This window comes from Cricetulus griseus, chromosome 7, assembly GCF_003668045.3.
Source record: "Cricetulus griseus strain 17A/GY chromosome 7, alternate assembly CriGri-PICRH-1.0, whole genome shotgun sequence".
In the NCBI taxonomy this organism is placed as follows: Eukaryota; Metazoa; Chordata; class Mammalia; order Rodentia; family Cricetidae; genus Cricetulus; species Cricetulus griseus.
The window spans coordinates 8,874,000-8,899,562 of record NC_048600.1 but is presented as its reverse complement, the minus strand read 5'-3'; the positions used below and the strand labels follow the sequence as shown (position 1 = coordinate 8,899,562).

General features: G+C 40.4%; 1 protein-coding gene across 1 annotated transcript in view; it reads left to right on the top strand.

Annotated features, from left to right (window-relative positions):
* Ttc27 (tetratricopeptide repeat domain 27) overlaps positions 1 to 25,563 on the top strand; it is a 125,108-nt gene that overhangs the window by 87,994 nt on the left and 11,551 nt on the right. The window contains exons 14-16 of the mRNA XM_027426079.2: positions 1,315 to 1,413; positions 8,028 to 8,080; positions 12,393 to 12,558. Of these exons, the coding sequence (XP_027281880.1) occupies positions 1,315 to 1,413; positions 8,028 to 8,080; positions 12,393 to 12,558 (318 nt within the window). The remainder of the gene's footprint in view (positions 1 to 1,314; positions 1,414 to 8,027; positions 8,081 to 12,392; positions 12,559 to 25,563) is intronic.

Below are 25,563 nucleotides of genomic sequence, written 5' to 3'. Positions count from 1 at the left end.
CTCTTTGATCCTTCTCCCACCAGATGCACTCCCCTCCTCTCTCTCTCTCTCTCTCTCTCTCTCTGTCTCTCTCTCTCTCTCTCTGTCTCTCTCTCTCTCTCTCTCTCTCTCTCTCTCTCCCTCTCTCCTAACCTCTACCAAAATCTGTTCTGCATAAAGGCCCTTGCTAGTTATTTATAGCCTCCTGTGCATTCAGAGTGAAGTGTTAAATTGCCTAAGGATGTTTGCTTTGGAAGCTTTCTCTCTAATTATCAGCTAAAAATCTTTATCTGCTTAAAGAGTTCCAGGCCTCTTCCCTCCATAAGGAACAGGTTTTTGTGGGGCTGGTTAGGGAAGAGGGACTGGAGGGAGGTAGGTGAGGAAGGCGGGGCCAGATGCTGAGTATGTCATTTCCTCTCCCACTGCTCTCCTGCCTTTGTGCTCAGTCTGTAGGAAAGTAAGCTTCCATCCACCCTGGCTTTGTGACTGAAAGGAAAACAAACTTAACTCCCATAGGTGCATTTCTGACTAATGCCATTGAATTTTTACCAGTTACATCTCCCTTTGACAGGTTCTATTGAATTTTAAGGAAACCCTGTGTTATAATTACCCATTTTCCACATCTCAGCCAGATTCTGACTCTATGCTTTCCAAGGTTTTTGCAGACGTGCCTGCACAGATATTTGCCAGGGAGGTTGTTCTTGGTTAAACAGTGGTGGTTATCTGAGGGAATGGAGGATGAATGCAGAACTCTGTCCTTGTTTGTGGTGCGTTGATCAGTTAAGAATCTGCCGATACTTTGTAAAGGTTTTCCCCATCACTGATCTCAGGTTTAGAATACCAGACTCAAATACAAGGGCTTGTAAACAAAGCTGCCCATTACCTTTAGTTAATACCAAGTGTATTAATATTAATATTGCAACACTTTCATGGTTATAATTGCTTTGAAATTTTCATCAGAAACTTTTTTAAAGATTTTATTTATTTATTATGCATTCAACATTCTGCTTCCATGTATATCTGCACACCAGAAGAGGGCCCCAGATCTCATAAGGGATGGTTGTGAGCCACCATGTGGTTGCTGGGAATTGAACTCAGGACCTCTGGAAGAGCAGTCGGTGCTCTTAACCTCTGAGCCATCTCTCCAGCCCAAAAATTTCATCAGAAATTTTATCTCCTCTGGATTTCCTACATTTAAACTGAACTCGAACAAATAAAATGTAGTCCTGAATTCTGCATAGAAATGTATTCTTTGATAGTGTCTTAAACGTGTTCAGATTGTGACCTGTAAATGTGTGTATGTGTTTGCATAACCTTGACTTTTGGTCTTTGCAGCTTGGAGTCTGGTTTTCTCTAGGGTGTGCCTACTTGGCCTTGGAAGACTACATGGGCTCAGCAAAGGCGTTTCAGCGTTGTGTGACCCTGGAACCTGATGTAAGTTTGTTTGGCCTCCTTCCTTATTTGCACTCCTTTGTGTTCTTCTCAGTTATCTGAATGTGTTGTAGAGCTTGGAATAGGTTTGCGTTTGGGTTAGAAGTGCATATATGGTGGAAGGTCACACTCAAGGTGAATGGCTGCTGGCCAAAATACTTTTGGGGGAAAAATCACATAATAGTTAAAATTAGATATGACTGACTAATACAGCAGTGTCCTGTGTCTTTTATCATTCATTAACATGCTGCTTATGTTAATTAACATCACTAGAAGGTAATTGTTTTGTTGTGGTGTCTGTCCCTTTCTGTGGAACAGCTTTGTGGAAATGATATTTAAAGTAATAATTGAGTATTTAAACCTTTTCAGTATATTTAGAGTTACAAAGTTAGTATATTTTTGGAGGATCTTTTTTCACCCTAAAAAGAAGCCTGGCTGCCACCAGCAGTCATTCCCCATTCCCCCTCCTTACTTCCTCACGTTCTCCCCTTCCCCAGCACTAGACAGTCACTGTGTATAGGTTCTCAGGTCCCCGCATTTCAGAGAAGTAGACCTAGTGGCTGGCTTCTTGTACTTGTAATAGTGCGTTACAGCCATCCATGCTATGTTCTGATCGGTGCTCCACTAACTTTTTATCGACAGGCAGTGTGCATTGTTTGGGCAGATCACGTGTATGCACTCACTCTCAGTTGATGGCACGCGGATCTTTTCAGCTTCGATGCACTTGTGAATACTTCTGCTCTTAACCGTTTGTTTACCAGTTTCTGGTGGAATATTCCCATTGTTAACATTTGTTTACCAGTTGTCTTGAGTATGTACTGTGGTAGAATGGCTGGATCAAATGGTCAGACTTTAGGGAAGCTGACAGACTTTCCAGAGGGCCTTTTTATATTCTTAGCAGCAATGTGTAAGGGTCCCAGTTTCTCGACATCCTTGCCAACACTTGCCACTTTCTCTTTTTGTTGTAGCTGTCCTAGTGGTTGGCATCTCATGGCTTCAATTTGTGTTTCTTTGATGGCTGGCTAATTATGTTAAATATCCTTACATTTGCTTATGGGCTGATTGAATATCTTCTGTGGGGAAATGTTTATTCACATCCTTTACCCTTTTAAAAATTAGTTTTTGATTGTTGAGTTGTAAGGATTCTTTATGTATTCTAACTATAAGGCCCTTACGAATTGTAGATAACACCCTCCTATTCTTTGTGTTTTTACCTTAAGAAGATGTATTTATTCTAGGTATACAAGCGCTTTGCTTGCATGCGTGTGAGTGTTCCGTGTGTATACTTGGTGCTTGCTGCAGAAGAGATGAGAAGAGGGCATCAGATCAGATCCGCTGGCCTGCAGTTGTGAGCCACCGTGTAGGTAGAGCAGTGAGTGCTCTTAGCTGTAGAGCTGTCCTTCCAGTCCTTTCACTGTCTTAATAGTGCCCTTTTTAAAGCACAAAATTATAAATTTATTTAAAAATTTCGATTTTATTTTATGTGTCTGGGTGTTTTGCCTGCACATGTATCTGGGCATCCCATGCGTGCCTAGTGCTCATGGTGGCCAGGAGAGGGCATCAGATCCCCTGGAACTGGCATTATAGACAGCAGTGAGCCGCCATGTGGGTGCCAGAGATTGAACCTGGGTCCTCTGCAGAAACAAGTGCTCTTAACTGCTACACCATCTCTCCAGCCCCTCTGTTATTTTACTTTTAAGATTAATTTAGTGTATGGAGGTCAGATGACAGCTTGTTGAAGGCAGTTCTCTGCTTTCACCATGTGGATCCAGGGATTGAACTGAGGTTGTCAGGCATGGCGTCAAATGTCTTTACCTGCTGAGACATCTCTCTGGTCTTTATTTCTATTGCTGTTTATTATTTGTGTGTGTGTGTGTGTGTGTGATGCATGTGTGGCATGTGTGATGACCAGAGGATAGCTCTCTGGAGTTGCTTTTCTCTTTCCCATGAGTTCTGGGGATCCAGTTCAGAAAAGCAAGCACCTTTACCCACTGAGCCATCTTGTTGGCTCAGAAGTTTAAGGATTTTTGTATTTATTTGGTTTGGAGTTTTGGAGACCAGTTGTTGTGGTCTGTGCTGACCTGGTTCTCACTATGCAGCTCAAGCTGGATGGCTTTGAACTCAGGCTCCTGCCGTGCCCAGTGATGACATCTAACTCATCTATTCTTTTTTCTTTGTTTCTAATTCATTGCCAGAGCAAGGCCCTGATCAACAAAACCCCTCACCCCCCCTTTTTTTTCTTTCATTATTAGAGATTGAATTTGTGCATGCTAGGCATGTGCTCTACCACTGGATTATATTCCTAGCATTATTCCTGTCTTTTCTTCTAAGAGTTTGTGTAGTTTCATCTCTATCTTAAGAGGTTTTGTGTATGGTGTAAGGAAGGGTTCCAGGTTTCATTCTGTTACATGTGGATGTCCAGTAGTACCAGAGTCTCTTATTTAAAAGACTGTTTCCCTGCCATGGGATAGTCTTGCCATTCTGGCCAAAAATCAGTTGAACATAAATGTGAGTTCAATTATAGACTGCAGTTAGATTTCATCAGCTACTGTCTCTACGTGATAGCACCACTCCCAGAGGCTGCATGGTGAGCACTCACACTTGGTTCTTTTTCATGATTGTTTTGGCTATTCAGGTTTCCTTCATTTCTCTCATCAAATTTTAACATCAACTTATGCAGACACAAAAAGGAAGGAAGGAAGGAAGGAAGGAAGGAAGGAAGGAAGGAAGGAAGGAAGGAAGGAAGGGTATCTGGGTTTCATTTGATCTGCACCTCAGTGTGGAAAACTTAAAACCTGCTTTCTTTCCTCATCTTTCTAAGACTGACTGCCAACCAACATCTCCCTCCCTCCCTTCTTATTTGTGTATTTGGGGAGCCTGTGCATTACATGGGATGCATGTGGAGGCCAGAGGACAACCTGTGGAGTTGATTTTCTTCTTTTACTTTTTGGGTCCCAGTGATCAAACTCAAGTTGTTAGGCCTGGAGTTGAGCTCCTGGATCTGCTGAAGCATCTTGCTAGCCCCCTGCTTCCTCTTCTTTCTCTTTTCTACCGTCTTTCCCTTCTCCCATCCCTCAAACACGTGATGCAAATACTCTGTGACATAAGTATGTATTTGCCACAGTCTTTTTGCATTGGGAATCAAACTTCATTTTTTAGAATATTCCTGTCAATGTTCCACAAAAAAACTTCTATGGAAATTGTGAACAGAATTAAAGATTATGATGTTAGATCACACTTCAGCTGTTTGATACTGTCCACAATGGACTCTGCTCTACAGCTTTCTAGACCATTGAGTCTTCAGTGTGCATAATCCTACTGTAGTTAGCTTGATCTCCCTTTCTCTCTCTCTCCCCCTGTGTGTGTGCATAAAACCTACTGTAGTTGGCTTGATCTCCCTCTGTGTGTGTGTGTGTGTGTGTGTGTGTGTGTGTGTTGGGGATCAATACACGTTTTTCCGCTTACTTTTTTTGAGGCAGGGTCTCTCATTGAGCCTGGAGCTAGCTGACTGACTAGGCTAGCTGGCCACCAGTTCTAGAGAACCCTTATTTCTGTCTCCAAGTGCAGAGTTACAGACACAAATCACCATACTAGGCTTTTCACAAGCTTCTGAACTCAGGTCCTCTTGCATGTGCAATGAGCACTTTATAAATGTCTGAATTGCTAAAGTAACTTGGATCTAATGAAAACAGGGAAGATCATATTGATAATAGGCATTTGTTTAATGGACTCCTGATTTTCAGAGTCCATCTTTCATCTCAAATATGTAGCAAATTGTATATTTCAAATAGTAACCAATTATCACCTACCATCATTTTCTTTTTTGCCCTTTAAGTGCAATATGACTTAGAGACTGCACGAAAGTCTCAAATGAACAATTTGGAAAGGTTTGAAAAATAAGATGTCAAAAACCCCATTGCTCCATAACCTCCCTCATGTCTTCTCTCCTGTTACCATGAACTCCCTTAGTAGCCGTGCTGAAGGTTTTCTCTGCATGTTATTCCATACTTGCAGATTAGTTAACTTGTTAACTTGCACATTAGGAATTCATTTGTTCAGATTTCCTTCACTCGGGCTATAGTTCAGATTTTGTGTGCTGTTAGTTGTAACTGCATAATGCTTTGTAGCATTTATGGTGTGTGCATGTCTCATCCTGTTGAAGGATCTTTGTGTCATTTTTACTGCAGTACAGTGAATAACCCTGCTATGAACATTTGTACAGACCTTTGTGTGGACATAGTTTGTAATTTCTTTAAGATGCAAGCCTGAATTGAGATTGCTTGATCCTGTTACAAATACTGCTGTGTTTAAATTTTATTTTGTAGTATATTAGCAGAACATAGAGAAATAATTGTTTTTATATTAAAATTTTTTATCTTTTGGACACATATCCCCTCTTATGTATGATGTCTCTTTATTTATCTGCCTCTATGATTGCTCTTTTGACACCCCCCTTGTGTGTGTGTGTGTGTGTGTGTGTGTGTGTGTGTGTGTGTGTGTGTGTGTTTGAGACAGGGTTTTTCTGTGTAGCCTTTGCTGTTCTGGAACTCCCTCTGTAGACCAGGCTGGCCTTGAACTCACAGAGATCCGCCTGCCTCTGCCTCCTGAATGTGCTGCCACCACTTGTCTTGACTTTTTTTTACAAAGCAGTATTGATATGATTGTTTTTCTTGGGGACTTTAACATTTTGGGGGGTTATGGACTTAAGTAGCTTCATCAGATTTGGGGATCTTTAGCTATTGTTTCTTGTACTGTTTATACTTTTGGCTTTGTGGTGACGAGCATGGAATTTGGGGCTGCATGCTGCACATGCTCTGACTGAGTTGCCCCTGCCTCTCTTTTCTTCTTTCTGGCACTCTAATTGTAAGTATGTTATATGCTTATGGTGTGGGGCACGGTTCCCCCTTCATGCTTTCCACTGCTCTGCCTTGGGTGGGTGATTCCCAGCAGGCCGTGCAGAGCATCCCTTGTACTAATTGGATGGAAGATAGTGCAATTAAACATTTTCCTTTGATCCTTTCATCAGTTGTCATGTGCTCAGTCCCCACTGTTCTCTCATTGTGTTCATGTTTTCTGTGTCTTTGAGTCTTTATTGGCCATTATCATGTCCTTTTATGCTTATGCCAGCAGCACTTGCATATTTTGTTCTATTTTCACTTTTATCAGTCTTTAGTTATAGGTGAAATTTCCCCACCTCTTTGCATCTTTACTGACCTATTTGCTCCTCCCTCCCTCCCTCCCTCCCTTCTGGATATCATCTTTATTTCTCTCTTTTGTTTGAGACAGTATCTTACTACCTAGTTCATGCTGGCCTTGAACTCAGTGGTTTAGTCCAGGCTGACCTCAAGCTTACTGCCCTGCAGCCTCTACCTCTTGAGTGCTGAGATTTGCCCCCATGCCTGGCTCTCACCCCTTTGTTGTGCCCTACACACTGTGTGTGGTTGTTATGTTTCTGCATTTTCCCTCTGGATGACTGAGTTTTATTTTGGCATTCAGTTAATTTACTTGTGGATTATTTTGAATTAAGTTTTGTTAGAATAGACTTGAGGCTGTAATTTTCTAGGTTATTATAGTCCTGTTAGGGGCTGGAGAGATGGCTCAGCCATTAAAGGCTAGGCTCATAACCAAAAATATAATAGTCCTGTTAAGAGGTAAGCTTAATTGAACTGAGTTGAATGTCATGGTTAGACAGCAAGAACTCTACTCCTGCTTGGTCAGAACTTGAAACTCCTGGCTGTGTGTGACCTCTAAAATCTTCATTCAACACGAGGCACTTTGGCAGTTGGTTGATTTGTTTTCAGGCCTTAAGTCTAGCAGTGTAGTAAAGCTTAGTGCCTAGCCTAAGTCTCAGGTATACTTACTGAACTTTCTAGAACTTGTTCTTTTACCTGTCTTCCATGGTGTTTTGCTATAGATTCCCTTTGCCTTCTCAGCCCTATGGTCTGGTCTCCTTCCTTCATCTCAGTGGACAGACAGATGCCCGCCTGTCTGTGTGGGAGCCCTGAGACAGTGGCTAGACTGCCTGCCAAGACCCCGTAGTGCTCTCCCCTCTCTACAGGGTCGCTCCCGTGCTGCTTTATCCTCCTCCCCACAGTGCTTATTTTGGCTACACTGGAGATTTTATGGTGAGAAGGCTAGCCAGGTACTAGTTTTGCTACATGTGGAAAGGGCAGTCAGTACCATTTAACTTCAAAATCCTATGTGTGGAAGTTAAGAGCTATATTTTATTAAAAAAAGAACAAAGTAAAATTAATAACATTCTTATTAGAATCAATATTTATATAAGCCCCAATTTTACTTGAATAATAATAAATATAGACATATTAGTTAAATTATATTGTAAATTTTCCAACTATTTCATATGTCAAAATTTGAAAATAAAAATTTAACTGAACTGAATCAGTGCTGTGATACCTATGTTATTGGTTGATTACTTTTTTATTTCTTTTATAAGCCATAAAAATGAAGTTTAATTTAACTTTATGCCATTTTTTTTTTCAAATACAGTATTGAAAATTGTGATTTTTTTTTTTTTAAGAGTACATATCAGACTAGGAAAATGGATTGTATTTTGGTCTTACCTAAGAACAATCTCTAACAGTTATCCGTTATTTCAGAATGCTGAGGCTTGGAACAATTTGTCCACTTCTTATATTCGATTAAAACAAAAGTAAGTATATGAGTTCAATATGAAGAACTTGGTTTCCCCCTAAAATTTGTAAGATTTTCCCAGCTGAATATTTAAAATCTGTGTCTAGCTCTCTGTTTCTCTTTTTTCCTACCCTTGTATATATAAGTTAGAATAACTTAGTGAACCTTTGAATTATAATTGCATAGTTATTTCTTGAAAACATTTACCGTATAATGACATATATTATGAATAATAAAGAAATACCTCTTAAAATTGTTATTTGCCATCAGAGTTTTTCACCCTAAATTTCATTACATGATAAAAACAAACAGATCTTAGGTTGGTCAACTCAACTTGTAGTTTTCTTATTAATTGCTGTCTTAGACATTTTTATAAAATATAAACATGGCCTGGGTAGTGGTGGTGGCGCACACCTTTAATCCCAGCACTCAGGAGGCAGAGGCAGGGGGGATCTCTGTGAGTTCGAGACCAGCATGGTCTATAAGAGCTAGTTCCAGGACAGCCTCAAAAGCCACAGGGAAACCCTGTCTCAACACACACACACACACACACACACACACACACGCACGCACGCACGCACGCACGCACGCACGCACACAACTTAATTCTTGTGGAGATGTAGATTTAAGAAATAAATCCATCTGCAGCATTACTTTAAAAGCTGATTAGCAACGTGAGCCGTATGTGGTGAGCATGAAACAAGAATGCACAGGCAGCTGTGATAAAGGAGGTGGTGCCTGCTTGCCTGTTGCTCATCAGGAACTCATGCAGTTCTGTGGAGATCTCCGAAGAGAAGGCCTGGGAGCCTGACTGATTTAGAGGCGCGTGTGTTGTACTGACGCTAGTTTTGAAGACTATGTGGAAAGAATAGAGGATACCTTTTAGGCAAAGGAAGTGATGTGGCCAAATGCAGAGTGACATAATTGAGTGAATGATTTAGGAGCTGGAAGTAAAGTAAAGGAGTGATGTGAGATCTCTAGTGAAAGAGAAGGACGGAAAAGCAGGCCACACTCACCTCACTGCGCCTCCTAACTCTGACCAACATGTTGACACCATCCTGCTGGGAATAGCCTGAGATTTCAATGGGAAACCAACAAAGAGAGAAACTTTGGGATATCTGTATCTGGAGGCCATGTATGAGGCAGAGTAGAGAGGGAACTGGAAGCTGGGAGACCTGAGATAATTGGAGTGGAAAAGGAAAAGGCAGATGCCAAACACAACAGCCCGATGACTGTTGACTGACTATGAAAAGTGAAGGAAATCGAAGACACAAGAGTTGTTACTGCTAGACCTTTAATGCAGCTATGAAAGGGGTTGTTTCCATTTTTACTTAGTCTTATTTTCAGGCTTGGTGTCTGTTGTGCAGCCACAAGCTATTTCTGAAGATGTCAAGACCATTTTACATTGAGATCATGAAACGCTTCCTGTGCTCTTGGCTAACAGTCTACACAAATAGAGTTCAGCTTGTCCTACCAGTCTCTTAAAAATAAAACTATGTTCTTGATTAAATGGGCTGTGCTAATGCTTACTGGATACCTGTTGCTCTGGGACAATGGGTGTCTTGGTTGTAGTGTGGAATCTTGTTAGTTTTTCCTGGATAATCTTCTATGTAGTAAGGCTTTTTTTTTTAAAGATTATTTTTACTCTGTGTGTATGAGTCTTTGCTTGCATGCATGTAAATATGTGTACTACATGCCTGCTGTCCACAAAGGCCAGAAGAGGGCACTGGAACCCCTGGAACTGGAGTTATACATGGTTGTGAGCTGCCATGAGAATGCTGGGAAGAGAAACCAGGTCCTCTTCATCTTTCCAGCCCATACTGGGCTCTTCATACTCCACCATGTCTTTCATCATTCTTTGTAGACAGTTCTCAAATATTTACTCAGTTCTCAAATACTGTTTTACTTCTTAGTACTTTTTATTGTTCTACTGTCCTGTGAAAAGATTTTGTGTAAAAGTAGGGGTGCAAGACCCAACGCTCATCACCCCCTTATTCTCGCCTGAATTATCCTTTTTCATTTCTTTGATGTTCCTCTAGAGCAGTGGTTCTCAGTGTTCCCAATGCTTCGAGCCTTTAATACAGTTCCTTATGTAATACAGTTGTGGTGACCCCCAAACCATAACATTATTTTCATTGCTACTTCACAACTGTAATTTTTGCTACCATTATGAATTGTAATGTAAACATCTGTGTTTTCTGATGGTCTTAGGCGACTCCTCTCAAAGGGTCATTTGACCCCCAAAGGGGTGGTGACCCACAGGTTGAGAACCTCTGCTCTTGACATTAATATTTGATTCATGAAATTATTTCAGAGGTGAATAATTAATGTTCCCCTCAAAACAATATTTATGCTCTAAAATGACCTCATGTATTCTGTTCTGGTCACTACATTGCCCTTTTCACTTTTTTTCCATCTGATTCCCCAGGAGCTTTGGGAACATTTCCCATTTTATGTATAACTTAATAGTTCAGCATCTCTACCAGTGTGCTGGATAAGTGACTCCCAAGATGAAGCTTCTTATAAAAAAGCTATACTTGCCAAGAAAGAGACCCAAACAGTTTATTTCTGTGTTTTATGTGTGTGTGTTGTATGCGTATAGAGGATGGATGACAACTTGGGTGTTATCTTCAGAAACAGCCATCTGCTTCTTTTGAAACAGAGCCCCTTATTGGCCCAGAGCTCAGAAAATAAGCTAAATTGGCTGACCAGTGAGTTCCAGGGACCCTCTGTACCCCACCACCCCAGCTGAGATTACAAATGGAAATCTCCACACCTGTTGTTTTTATGTGGGTTTTGGGGATCAAACTCAGATTCTTGTGCTTGCAAGATGCGTTCTATATAGACAAAGCCAGCTCCCCACTCCCACCCCTTATTTAAAGTCTGGGCCCAGGAGACTTGATTGGGGCATACAGATACCCCTGTGGCATTGATTGTGCCTGTTGAGTTGCTCCCAGGAAGATGATTCAATGCCCACCTCTTTGTTGTAGGAGAACTGAGGAGTCTTAACCCAATAGTTGTTGGAAATAGTTGACATCACATGGGAGATAGTGGTTAGGGGTAGAATAAAGAAAAGGGGCAGAAAGAGGCCATAGAAACGATTTGCTATTTCTTTTTTTTTTGTTTGTTTTCCTCTTTGAAATCCCTTTTATTTTTGTAAGAAAGGATTCTTTAGTCTTTCTTTAAATTAGAATCAATCAGTAGTACCTTGGTCTTTGTGTATTTAAATATGTTTGATTTTGTATTTCCTTTTGGGTAGTAAGTTTAATTGGTTATAAAACTTTAGGTTAGCTGTTAGTTTCACTCAGCATGTTAAAAGTATTACATATTTTATTGTTTTCTGTCATCTTGTTGCTGATGAAATACCCACTGTTTTCCAATTGCTATTCATTTGCAAATATTAGGATATCTTCATGTTGCTTAGAATATGCAATATGCTTTTTTGATCAAAGTTTTTGGATCTGTGCTTGGTTCTGAACAGTGTTCAGCCACTGTCTCTGATCAATAGCATCCTGCCATCTGCTTGCATTCCTTTACTCTGGAATTCTTACCAGACTTAGATCTAATCTAAGTCTTATCATTCTTTCTTGTTTCCTCACTCTTCATTTATGTTTTAATCTGAATTTTGGCAAACTCCTCACTATTTTTTTCCAGTTCACCAATTTTCTCTGAGATTACATGCAATCTGCTTTTAGACATATATTAAATTTTGTTTATTTTAATGTTTCTTTCAGCTCTGAAATTGCTAGTTGTTTTTTGTTCACATTTTTTTGGTCTTGTTTTGTTTTGGTCTACCTAGTTCTGTTTTACTGTCTCCTGCTCTTTTTTAGTGCCTTGTCTGTCATTTTTTTGAAACAAATATGTTCAAAGCCTTCTCAGATTACTTCTTTTTTAAAATATGTTTTATCATACAAAGAATAAGGTTTCATTATGCAACTTTTCAAACAAAATTTGTTTTTGCTGTTTCTCCCTCTGCCCCTCCCCCCTCTGTCTGGCCAAGTACCCTCCTTTATGTTTTTATGTCACGTGTCCTTTTGCACACACCCCCACCTCCGCTTTTCTAACACTCCTTGTTCCTGTCCTATGGTCTCCTATTTTTGATAGACTACTCAACTGTAGGGAAGACATATTTCCATAGTTTGTATCAATACATGGCTTGGGAATGACATCGCTCAAATACCACAAAATCACCAAGGTCCCCTGTATAGTTCGATAATGTTATCAAGCTATTGAAGGGCAGCCATTCACATTTCATTTATATGCACTTTGTTGTGATTTTCCTAATTGGAAAGGATTCATTGTTCCTTTCTTTAAAATCTGGCCTCCTGCAGAGTCAAAGCTTTTAGAACTTTACAAGAAGCTCTGAAATGCAACTACGAACACTGGCAAATCTGGGAAAACTATATTCTCACCAGCACTGATGTTGGGGAGTTTTCAGAAGCCATTAAAGCTTACCACCGGCTCCTGGACCTTCGAGACAAATACAAAGATACTCAGGTAGGAGATTCATATATTGTTATTTTCAGTTTGTGTTTTATGCTGAGTTTTTTCTATTTTGTGATATAAGTTGTTTTCTTTAATGTTAAACACATGTAATATATGTAAACTGCATTTCTGTCTTTAGTTAGCCATTTCCAGTTACTTACAGATCCTGGCATTTTGATGTTACATGTATTGCTGCAGTCACCCACAGCATTGCTGCAGCTCAGTTATGCAAATCTGACTTACAGTTTACATACATACATACTGTCAGTGCAGAGACGAAATAGAAGCTCTTTGCATTACTTATTTGGGTAACTCCATACTTTTCTGTAGTCTGTAATAGCAGGAGTAAATTCTCTATGTAGTCATGCAGCACTTGCGACATGCTTTGCGAGGTTTGAACAATACAGAGATAATGGGTAGTATTTTGTATATGACACTGAAGTGACAGTCATTTTGGTTAGATGAAGTTATTCTGGAAGAAAGTTATGGAGATTTGCAGCCACTGTGTTTGTTATCTAGTAACATGAAATAGACAAGACCTTTTGGGTTGAATTATAATAGACGGCAGTGTACAAAGAGAAAATACTCAGGAATTTATGGGTTATAGAGTCACAGGGCTACAAAACAGCACTTTATTCGTTAGCTCTTATAACAGTCAGCATATGCTATTTAAAATGATGGGGTTGAATTTATAAAAACAATACAAAACACAGAAGTAACATCTAATATATGCTAATACCTTGCAGATCTCATAGTATAAATACCCCAGTTCTAAACACAACTTATCCCAGCCCTGTCCTTAACTCCCCTGTGTTTGGCTCCTGTACATGTTTTAAAACCACAACTGTGTAGTTGGTCAAGTTAACTTTGTTCCATGTAATTCACTGGGAAAGTATAACTTCAAGTAGAATTACCCACACAGAGGAGAGACCGACTTTCAGTCGGTCTTCCTCCTCCTCCTCCTTCCGCCACCATCTTTGCGTTGTAAATATTGTCCACTGTAGAAAGAAGGGATTGTACTTTAGCTTATAGAGATTATGTTAAATGCAAGCTAGACTGAGAGTGTGGCTCAGTGATAGAGCCTGCTTCTTTCTCCTGCACACTTTGTCCTTTGGTACAGGGCACAGATGGTGCTCGGGACAGATCTCAATGTATTACCGTCTGCTCCTTTTCTGTACTTAACATTTGCATATTTCATCTATGGTTTTAAGGTCTTTCTTGACTAAGAAAGATTTTTAGAAACTTGTTTTTAAAGTCTCAGGGAAAGTGTAAATCATTTGAATTGACTTTATTTTCCATTTTTCACTTGAGATTAATTTTATGAGCCACAGCACTGCTCATTTACATATCACTGCTTGCTGAGTTCTTCTGTGCTTCACTGACACTGCTACAGTTTGAGTAGGGAATGTTTCCCATGGCCTTATGTTTTGAACTCTTTACTGCAGCTTGCAACACTTTTGAAGAAGGTGGGGACAGGCTGTTGGGAATGGGCCATGAAGGGTGGGTCTTAAAAGGTTACACCAGCCCCTGATTCTAGTCTGCTCCCTCTACCTCCTGGTCAGTGTGCCATGTGAGGTGTCTGCCATACATTCTTTCCTCCATGAATGCCATGCCTCCCATTGTCCTTTGATGAGCTGCAGTCCTTTGAAATGTGAATCAACATAGATCTTATTTCCTTAAGTTGTTTCTGTCTAGCAGTTGGTCATGGTGACCACAAAAGTAGTTAATACAATCAGGGCACAAAAGGACCTTCTTGGGTTTGTGTATCTGTGAAGAAAGTTTATTTCTTGAGGCCAGGTCTTTCCCTGAACCTGGAGCTTACTGATTTGGCTAGACTGACCGGCTAACAAGCTCTTGGAATCCGTCTGTCTCTGCCTATGGAGCATTGGATTTGCAGGTGTGTTCTGTTGTGTCTGGAGATTGAACTCATGTCCTCACTGATGAGCTATCTCCTCAGCCCCTCAAAGAAGTGAGATGAAATTGACAGGGTACTAAGTGGCGGCAGGGGTGAGGGGTGGAGAGAGGACACAGTAGAGGATCTTGTTGTGGAGTCCTCTGGGGCTCACCTGGATAGAATTATGTGCCAGTGCCTAAGGAAGTGAGACTCTCCCCTACTTCCTGTTAAGACGTACACGGACAGTGTCTAGTGGCATTCTGCTGGTCAGTCACACTGGCTGCTTGGCCAAGCCATCTCCTCTTTAATGCCCCTAAGTGGCTATGTTAAGGCATCCTGATACCATTTCTCTGCTGTCACTTGCCTCTAATTTTTAGTGTCTCATCCACTTTCTGGTGTGAATGGGATTGCCCTTCCAAGTCAGTCCCTTAACCCTCAGTAATCCACAAATCCACCAAGGACTAGTACCATTGCTCACTGGCTCTGAGGATTCAGAAAAGTCCTGATCATCCTTTCATGCTTGACACCAAGGGGCTAGTTCTATAACGAGAATCTAAGCGGCCCATCTAGAACCTTCTCCTGGCAGAGAGTAGGAGCTGGGTTTGTGTAGTCTGTGGTATGTAAGCACAAGTTCATGTGTCTGTGTGTGGGGGAGCGGGGGTTGTCTGTTTTCTCTGCCATTCTTCCCTGCTTTCTAAGGAACACAGAGGACAAGTCAGATGGGACATGGTAAAGTGATGACTACATTTACCGAGAGCTTGCTGTGTGTTGGATACTATTCTGGGAGCATAGGGACAAGTCAGATGGGACATGGTAAAATGAAAACTCACATTTATCGATAGCTCTCTGTGTATTGGATCCTATTCTGATACTTTGCATGCATTAGCTCATCTAATTCTCAACACAGCTGTGTGGGATAGGTTTGTGTTATTATACGCTATATCTGACTCTGGAATGTATGTATGTATGTCTTCACTCCCTGTCCTTTTCCTTATCTTAAAGGAACTGATGGTTCAAATAAAATAGCCATCTAAATATTACTTTGAAAAGGCATTTCTTTTATATTATAAAGAGTTATGATGTCATCAAGGTAATGCTGGTTTTCATTGACTTAGGTATATCAATTATGCTAAATGTAAGAGACAAAGAGTTTCAGAAAAAGGCAAGAAGATGTGCAACAATTGTTCTGTTTGGATGATTTCTGTCTTTTGGAAATGTAGCAGCTAAATGGGATTGGTGAATTTGTTTGAATTTCCTTCTCCTAACGATCACCAGCTCTGGAGCCTCCCTCTCCCTCAGGATGAAGCAATTTGTTACTGTGTGTAGCTGATACTGCCATGTTTGTCTGTGAGTGTATGTGCGAGAGGAAAGGGAGTCACGGTGCTAGGTTCCAACATAATTACTCTGAGACTAATTACTTGTTTCTAAAGCTAAAACTCTTGAGTTGTTTATTTGGATGACAAATAAAAGGATGGTAACAAATAAAAGTAACAGTAAAAGGACTTGAGATACACATTTCAGGGATATATTTAAATGTTTTTCAGAAAAAGAAAAAAATCTTAAATATAACTTTCCCAGTGCATATCAGGCAGCCTGATACCATTTTTTCTGCTGTCAGTTGCCTCAATTTTGTAATTTTGTCTAAGTTTAAAAATATAAAAAAGGTGCAAGATGAGACGTGAGAACGATACATTAACCATATACACACTTGGACTTGCTGGGGAGATACTACTGAATGCTTTTTCTAGGTAACCAGTGAGTGACTTGCCTGACCTGGGTCAGATGACCCTCATTAACACTGTAGAGAACCCTCAGACATTGAGGTGTAGAAATAACGTGGGCAGATCATGTATCTCTTTGTTTCTTAGGAAAACCTTGTAAGTGGCCCTCTATAGAAATATAGAATTCTGATGGCACTGGTTAGCTTCTGCAGCCACGGGCAGGATCGCTTTTTAGTAGCTAAGTTGTCTTTGGCATAGAGTCCTGGTTACTTGCAATAGGCTCTGGCATATCCAGCTTTGTAGTGTATTGTCTGTCAACAGGCATTACAGCAGTCAGTGTGCACCACAGCAATTGGTAGATGGTCTGGAATGTTTTTATCTTGGGTAAAACTTAATTTGACTCGGTATATTTGGTAGCAGTTGTCTTTCAGAAAAATCTCTGATATTCTTTTGTTTGACACTATTGGCCCCATTCTATTTTGAAATTCTTTTTATCTATTCCTTCCTGTGTACTTTTGATGGTTCTAACCCTTATACTTTTTATAGACATGGATTATAGTGATTTAATTTTTCCCATTAATGGATATATAAAACTTATAAATTTGTATTTACCATAATACAGACAATGGTGTAAACTGTTACTTTTTTCTTCTTCTAGTATTTGTAAAGGGTATAAATGTGTGGGTCTATTACCTGTATAAATTTGTTTTGTTTTCTTCAGCCTTAATTTTGAGTGAAACTTGGGAAGAGCATTCTGTAAGACACTACCTAACACCTTGATTCTAACATCTGTACTTTAGAGCATCTGTGCTTACATACATTCTCTCACTTACTGGTCATTAAACCTGCTCTTTGTTTTTGTAATTAGTCCTTGTTCAGTTTCCAGGTTTCTACTCTAGTGAATAGTGGGTGCACTAATCCTTGTGTGCATGCTTCTGTTATTCCTGGTTTCTTTTTTTTTAGACTTATTTTTGATAACTTGTCTTAGTTAGGGTTTTTATTGCTGGAAAGAGTCACCATGACCATGACAACTCTTATGATGGAAAACCTTTGGGGGGTGGGTAGTTCAAGACAGGCTTTCTCTGTATAACCGTCCTAGAACTTTCTCTGTAGACCAGGCTGGCCTCCAACTCACAGATCCTTCTGCCTCTGCCTCTTGAGTGCTGGGGATTAAAGGCGTGTGCCACCATGCCCAGCTAAAGTAAAGCATTAATTGGGACTGGTTTACAGTTCAGAGGTGTAGTCCGTTATCAGCATGACAGCACACAGGTAGACACGGTGCTAGAGAGGTAGAGAGTTCTACATCCAGATCCACAGACAACAGGAAGGGAGAGACACTGGGACTGGCTTGGGCTTCTGAAACATCAAAGCCCACCCCCAGTGACACACTTCCTCCAACAAGGCCACACCTCTTAATAGTGCCACTCCCTATGAGCCATTGGGGGCTATTGTCATTCAAACCACTGTAGTTGGCAATCATTTGGAAAAGTCATTTCAGTTTTACATGTTAAAATTAATTTGTTTAAGGGATTAATACATATTGAGTGCTTAATATAGTCTTTCCACTTAACATAGATGGGAAGATTTATGTGAACTATTTCCTCATCAGATTAATGTGCATGTGAACTGTTTCCTAACAAAATTTTCTTAAACTATGTAACTTATAATAAAACATGTAGAATTTTGGGCCTCATGCATTTTGACTATTATATATTCTAATATAACCATGACTCCCATTTTTGTCACTGCAGAGTCCTCCTATATTCCTTTCTAGTCAGCTGAGGCATCACTCTTACCCCAACTAAGTAATTACCTTCACATTTCTGTCACCACAGTTCACTGTTGCTTTTTTCTCAAGTGTCACATAACTATCATATATAGTTGTATATTGATATTCTTTCTGTAGATTTCTGTTTGATATTTTCTCTGAAATCATGAAAAGGTGCTATTGATGGACAGCAGGGCAGGTTGCCAACCAAATTAAAGACTTAGGATAAATGATGATTGAGTATTACCTGAGAGAAAAGAGAGAGGAAATAGATCCACTTTGTATAATTACAGCTTTGGAAAATAGATGCTATCTCTCCAGTCTACTGCTGAGGACTGCTAAGGAATCTTAAGCTCAACAAGCTAAGCTAATAAAGTTGATGTGTTCTAGCTGACAGGTAGTTGAGAGTAGGGAGCCAGGGCCAGAGACATGGCCTCTTTAACCTAGAGCCTCTTTGTGTGTGTGTGTGTGTGTGTGTGTGTGTGTGTGTGTGTGTGTGTGTGTGTGTGTGTATGTGTGTGCGCGCGCAAGAGCTCCTGTGCCTGTGCCTGTGCCTGCCTGCCTGATTGCCTACACACATGCCATATGGCCTGTAGAGGCCAGAGGTCCATGTTGGTTGTCTTCTTCAGTGGCTTGTCACCTTGTTTTTTAAGACAGGGTCTCTCACTGAACTGGAACTGTGACTTGGCAAGAATAGGTAGCCAGCAAACCCCAGGGGTCCTCCTGTCTCTGCCTTTTTAGTGCTAGGATTACAGGTCACACACCGGCACTCCTGGTACATGGCCTGCAGCTGAGGATTCAAACTGAGGGCCTCATGCTTTTCCAGCAAGCAGCTTTACTGACTGAGCTGTCTCCCTAGCACCATACTGCCACAACTCTTTAGAGGGTTTTTTGTTTGTTTGTTTTGCTTTGCTTTGCTTTGCTTTGCTTTTTGTTGTTATTGAGAAGGAACACCACAGAAAATGCTTAACTGGCTGTCTTCTCCTAACTGGGGTTGGGAAAGCCAAGAGTTAGGGTTATCGGTCCAGGAAACAACATCTTACTTGGAGACCTCCAAGTGGAGGGCAAAGTTAGCCAAACAAGGGAGATTGGAAATTGCTTCATTTCTGGCCTGAAGCCCTCCTGGAAGTTTTTGTAACAGGACCCAAGGTAGTCCTATTCCTTCCTGCCACGAAGACCTCCAGGATTCAGAGGGCTAAACTCTGCAGCAGGCCAAGATTGTGATGAGATTTGGCTGAGGACCTCAAGGTTAGTACTAGGAAGAGGATGGACATGCATCCTCTTTTGCCAAGATTCTCCAGCATTTGTGTTAGGATTTCCTCTCCATTGTGTGAGGCCTTCCATTCTCTGGAGAGCAGTGTGGTCCCTCACAATCATCTGTACTTGGTGCATTCCTCAAGCTTAGTCTGGGATAGATAAAGGTGAGAAATAGAGTTTTCTTTTTTTAAATATATAGTTTACAACAAAAAGGCCCACCAAACCAGGAATCCTATATTTGGCAAAACTGAGTAGTTGGGAATGGTGGTGTGTGACTGTATTCCAAGTATTGAGGAGGCTGAGGCAGAAGGATCACAGTTTGAGGGCAACCCAGGCTACTTAACAAGACCTAGTTCAAAAAACAAAAGTACACAAAGAAATGAAGGACAAATTATGACATTCTTAGAGATTTTTAAGAAATCCAAGGGATTTGTTACCCCAAGCCTACCCTTTAGGAGGTTTTGGCAGGAGTGTTGAGTATTTGGATGAAATGAAAGAATACTTGATAATAACTCAGATGAGGAAGTACAGGTCATACTAGACATCGTGGATAAGCATGATATGATCAGGTATGTAACCTTACTTTGTTTTCTATATGCTTTAAAAAACTCTTTAACTTTAGTTTGTAATCCCACAGTTTGTTTTCTGTATAGTTTGAAAACTACTGCATTTAAAAAGACTTTAGTTCATATGTGGGGCACACAGTTTTCACGTCATTGTACTCTGCCAAACTAAGACTATGCCTTCCATATTTTCCTCCATATTTTCCTCATGGAAGTGCACATGGACATTTCCTAGAAGAGGCCACATGTTAATTCTCAAATTAATTTCAACAGATTTGGAAGGAATATTTTATAAAATATCTTCTGTGAACAACACAGGGTGAAATTAGTAATAGAACTGAAAAAAACCAATAGTGAAGCCAACAAATTTACAGAATTGTGAAAAGTAAACAATATACTTTTAAATAATCAGTAGATGTGGTGGTTTGAATAAGAATAGCCCCAATAGACTCATAGATTTGAATGCTTGGTCACCCAGGAATGTCATTACTTGAAAGGATTAGGAGATGTGGCCTTGTTGGAATGGGAAGTGTGTCACTGGGGTAGGCTTTGAGGTTTCAGAAGCCCAAGCCAGGCCCAGTCTCTCTCTCTTCCTGCTCTCTGAGGATCTAGATACAGAACTCTCAGCTAATTCTGCAGTGCCATGTCTGCCTGCTTGCCACAGTGTTCCCTGCCGTGATGATAATGAACTCAACCTCTGAAGCTGTAAGTAAGCACCAGTTAAATGCTTTCTTTTTTAAGAGTTCCTGTTGTCATGGTGTCTCTTCACAGCATTAGAACACTAAGACAGTAGCTTCAAAATCAGAAAGTATTTAGAGACAAAATGAAAATACAACATTAGATCTTAGGAGACACAGTAGAAGTATTGGTATGTTGGGCATTTATGGCTAGCTATATATATTCACTTTAAAACATGGGAAAGATTTCAAGTCAACCGCTGATCTTTTTGTTTTTGGAGTCAGGATCTCTCTGTGTAGTCATGACTGTCCTCGATCATACTATGTAGACTAGTATACCCTGAGCTCACAGAAATCCATCTGCTTCTGCTTCCTGAGTGATGGGCTTAACAGGCTATCTTTATGACCTAAGAAACTACTAGATGAAGAAAAACAAGTGAACAAATCCAAAGCTAGCAGAACCAGGGAAACAATAAAGAGTAGAAGATAAGTGAAATGGAGAATAGAAACAGTACCTTTTTTTTTTTTTTTAATGATGACAACATTAACAAAGCTTTAGATAGATGAACTAAGAAAGAAAGATCATTGAAACTAGGATGGGAAATGGGAACATTGTTACAGTTGTAAGAGAGTACTGTGAACCACTGTTTGCCAACAGGGAAGATAACCTAGACTGATTGAAGGGTTCCTATGAAGACTAACTCACAGAAACAAAGCAAATCTGACTAGATCTATAACTAGCTTGGAGATGGAATCAGTAATCGAATGTCTGTCAACACTGGAAAGCCTGGAACCCAGTGCCTTCACTGCTGAAGGAACCTTCCCCCAACACTGATTTTTTTTTTAAATTAGAAACAAGCTTGTTTTATATGTCAATCCCAGTTCCCTCTCCCTTCCCTCCTCCCCTTCCCCCCACCACTCCCTATCCTAATCCCTTCTGCTTCCCAGGGAGGGTGAGGCCTTCCATGGGGGATCTGCAAAGTTTGTCATACCATTTGGAGCAGGGCCTAGGTCCTCCCCTGTGGGTCTAGTATCCCTCTATGTGGAATGGGCTCCCAAAGTCCATTCGTATACTAGGGATAAGTACTGATCCACTACTTGAGGTCCCATAGATTGCCCAAGCCTCCTAACTGACACCCATGTTCAGGGGGTCTAGGTTGGTCCTATGCTGGTTTCCCAGCTATCAGTCTGGGGTCCATGAGCTCCCCCTTGTTCAGGTCAGCTGTTTCTGTGGGTTTTTCCAGCCTAGTCTTGGCCCCTTTGCTCATCACTCCTCCCTCTCTGCAACTGGATTCCAGAGTTCAGCTCAATACTTTGCTGTGGGTGTTTGCACAGCATGAATGGACCTCCCCCCATGCTCCCAATTTGCTCAGGAGTTCTTGTCCCTTTCCCTTTCTCCAGAGTCCTCCTTGTTTCCTAGCTTCTCTGGCAGTGTGGATTGTAGGCTGGTAATCCTGTGCTCTATGTCTTAAATCCATATATGAGTGAGTACATACCATGTTTGTCTTTTTGTAACTGGGTTACCTCACTCAGGATGGTTTCTTCTAGTTCCATCCATTTGCCTGCGAATTTCAAGATTCTATTGGTTTTTTTTTTTTTTTTTCTGTTGAATAGTACTTCATTGTGTAAATGTACCATATTTTCTTTATCCATTCTTCAGTTGAGGGGCATCTAGGTTGCTTCCAGTTTCTGGCTATTACAAACAATGCTGCTATGAACATGGTTGAACATATGTCCTTGTTGTATGAATGTGCATCCTTTGGATATATGCAAAGAGTGGAATTGCTGGATCTTGTGGTAGACTGATTCCCATTTCCCTATGGAACCGCCAGACTGATTTCCAAAGTGGCTGTATAAGTTTGCACTCCCACCTGCAGTGGAGGAGTGTTCCCCTTTCTCCACATCCTCTCCAGCATAAACTGTTTTTGATTTTAGCTATTCTGACAGGAGTAATATGGCATCTCAGAGCTTGATGGTAGTGGCCCACGCCTTAATCCCAGCACTCTGGAGGCAGAGAGAGGATCTCTGAGTTCGAGACCAGCCTGGTCTACAAGAGCTAGTTCCAGGACAGCCTCCAAAGCCACAGAGAAACCCTATCTTGAAAAACAAACAAACAAAAAGATGGTATCTCAGAGTTGTTTTTGCATTTCTCTGATGGCTAAGGATGTTGAACACTTTAAGTGTCTTTCAGCCATATTTGATTCCTCTATTGAGAATTCTCTATTTAGTTCTGTACCCCACTTTTTAATTGGATTAGTTGGTGTTTTGGTGACTACTTCTTGAGTTCTTTGTGTATTTTGGAAGTCAGCCTCTGTCAGATGTGGAGTTGGTGAATATCTTTTCCCATTCTGTGGGCTACCGTTTTGTCATGTTGACTGTCATTTGCCTTACAGAAGCTTCTCAGTTTCAGTTTCAGGAGGTCCCATTTATTAATTGTCGATCTCAGTGTCTGTGTTATGTTCAGGAAGCGGTTTCCTGTACCAATTCATTCAAGAGTACTTCCCACTTCTCTTCTAAGAGGTTCAATATGGCTGGATTTATGCTAATGTCTTTGATCCATTTGGACTTAAGTTTTGTGCTTGGCGATAGATATGGATCTATCTACAGTCTTCTACACACCAGCATCCAGTTATACCAGCACCATTTGTTGAAGATGCTTTCTTTTTTCCATTATATACTTTCAGCTTCTTTGTCAATCAGGTGTTGGTAGATGTGTGGGTTAGTATCAGGGTTTTCAATTTGATTCCTTTGGTCTACCTGTCTATTTTTGTGCCAATACCAAGCTGTTTTCAGGACTATAGCTCTATAATAGAGCTTGAAATCAGGGATGGTGATGCCTCCGGAAGTTCCTTTATTGTACATAGTTGTTTTGGCTACTAACACTGAATTTTTATAAGGCCAATGTAACCTTGATAACAAAGCCAGAAATACTCTTAAGGAAACCTAAATTCCTTTTGAACAATTATGTAAAACAAAATATTGTGAAACTGATTACATATCGTAAGGGGTGCAGACCAAGTGAGACTTATTCCTGAAATTAGACCATTAGTTAGCACATGCAAGTAGATGTGGGATTAAAATGTACATAATCATCTCAATTGCTATAGAAAAGATTTTTTAATAAAATCCAAGGCTGTTTCCTAATAGAAGTATCCAACAAACCAGGACCAGAAGGAAACTACATCATTTAGCAAAGGCATATGAAAAAAAAAACATAGGGACCATTGTTCTCAGAGATGAACGACTTCTTCCTAAGACCAGAGATACCTGCTGCCACCATTTAACACCAGTTGGGGTTGTTGCCACAGTAATTAGAAAAGAAGAGCAGATAAATAAGTCCATAGATATAGAAGAAGCCAAAGAATATTTTTGCCAGTTACAAGATCTTATATACAGAATCTTATAAAAATTACACAAAAGCTGTTAGAACTAATTTAGTTCAGCAAAGTAACAGTACAAAGTCTATCTTAGTCAGGGTTCTATCGATATGATGAAACACTATGAGCAAAAAAAACTTGCTGTTCATCACTGAAGGAAGTCAGGACAGGAACTCAAACAAAGCAAGAGCCTGGAAGCAGGAGCTGATGTATAAGCTATGGAGGGGAGCTGCCTACTGGCTTGCTTAGCCCACCTTCTTATATAACCCAGGGCCAACAGCGAAAGGATGGCCCCACCCACCGTGCAATGGGCCCTTACCCACTGATCACTAATTGAGAAAATGCCTTACAGATGGATCTCCTAGAGGCATTTCTTCAACTGACACTCCTTCCTCTGGTGACTCTAGCTTGTATCAAGTTGACACACAAAACCACCTAGTACAGAGTTAGTTATGTCTTCGATACTAACAATATCTAATTGTCCTGGTTAGTTTTTTGTCAGCCTTATAGGAGCTAGAGTTGTTGGGGAGAGGAAACACAATTGAGAAAATTCCCTCCAAATGATTGGCTTGTTAGGGCTCTTGGTCTTGGATGTAGTAAGAAAACAGGCTAACCAGTCCTTGAGCAAGCTAATAAGCATCAATCCTGTTGTCTCTGGTTCAGGTTTTTCCTCCAAGTTCCTGCCTTAAGTTCTTGCCCTGACTTCTTTTTGTGATGAACTGATCCGGACATACGAGCTGACATAAACCCTCTACTTCCCAAGTTGCTTTTGGTCATGGTGTTTTCTCACAGCTATAGAAATCCTAACTGAGACACCAATCTAAGAAAGAAATTGTGTAACCAATTCCATTTATAATATATTCAAAAAGAGTAAAATATGTAATAAATCTTTAGCCAAGAAAAGACTTGTATGGTGAGAACTATACTTAGTAGGTGGGCTCAGTTGAAATGGTTCTGGTTTTGTTGGTAACATCCAAAGGATCAGAATCAGGAGCCAGCTGAACACACACCTTCCTGTCTCCATCAGGAGTATTGACAACATCAGTGTCATAGAATTTCTTAATGTCCTGTTTGATCTGATGCCTGTTGACCTTGTCATCTGCATGGAGCACACATGAATCATTGTCTTGATTTCTGTCTCTTCATGACTGACTCATGGACAGGGGAAACATGAGACGGGACAGTGGCCAACCTTGTTTCTCCTGGAAGTGCTCTTGAGAGGGCATTTGAACTACTTCAAGAGCTTCAGAGGTGGATGATACACAGATCTTCTTTTTGTAGCTCCTCTGAACACTGCCTTCTCTGCTTTCAGAGCCTTTGCTTAGGCTTTGGTCATGGGAGGGCAGGGACTTCCTTCTTCTCTGTTGGCGCCATTTTGGCGAAAAGCTAGAATGTGATTTTGATTCATTTAGATAATTTTATTTTATTTCTCTGTCCCATATTTATCACAATAAGCAACATCATTGTCATTTTTTTAACATCTCTTAAGCATCCAGGCTTCAAATATGTATTTAGATTGTTTAATGAGGCACCAAATGAACTCCAAATGGACTAAATATATGCCAAATACTTCTAGAAAAATTAGGAATAGAAGAGAATGCTTGCTAAAGTTCTTGAACTCTGATGCAATAAAGGAAAACTGGAAGGAATTTTTATGACCACATTAAAAAAAACATGTGACAAATATAACAAGAAAGGCAAAAAACTTATAATATTTTTATGATATATAGAGTTAACATCTGCTATAGAAATGAAGGGAG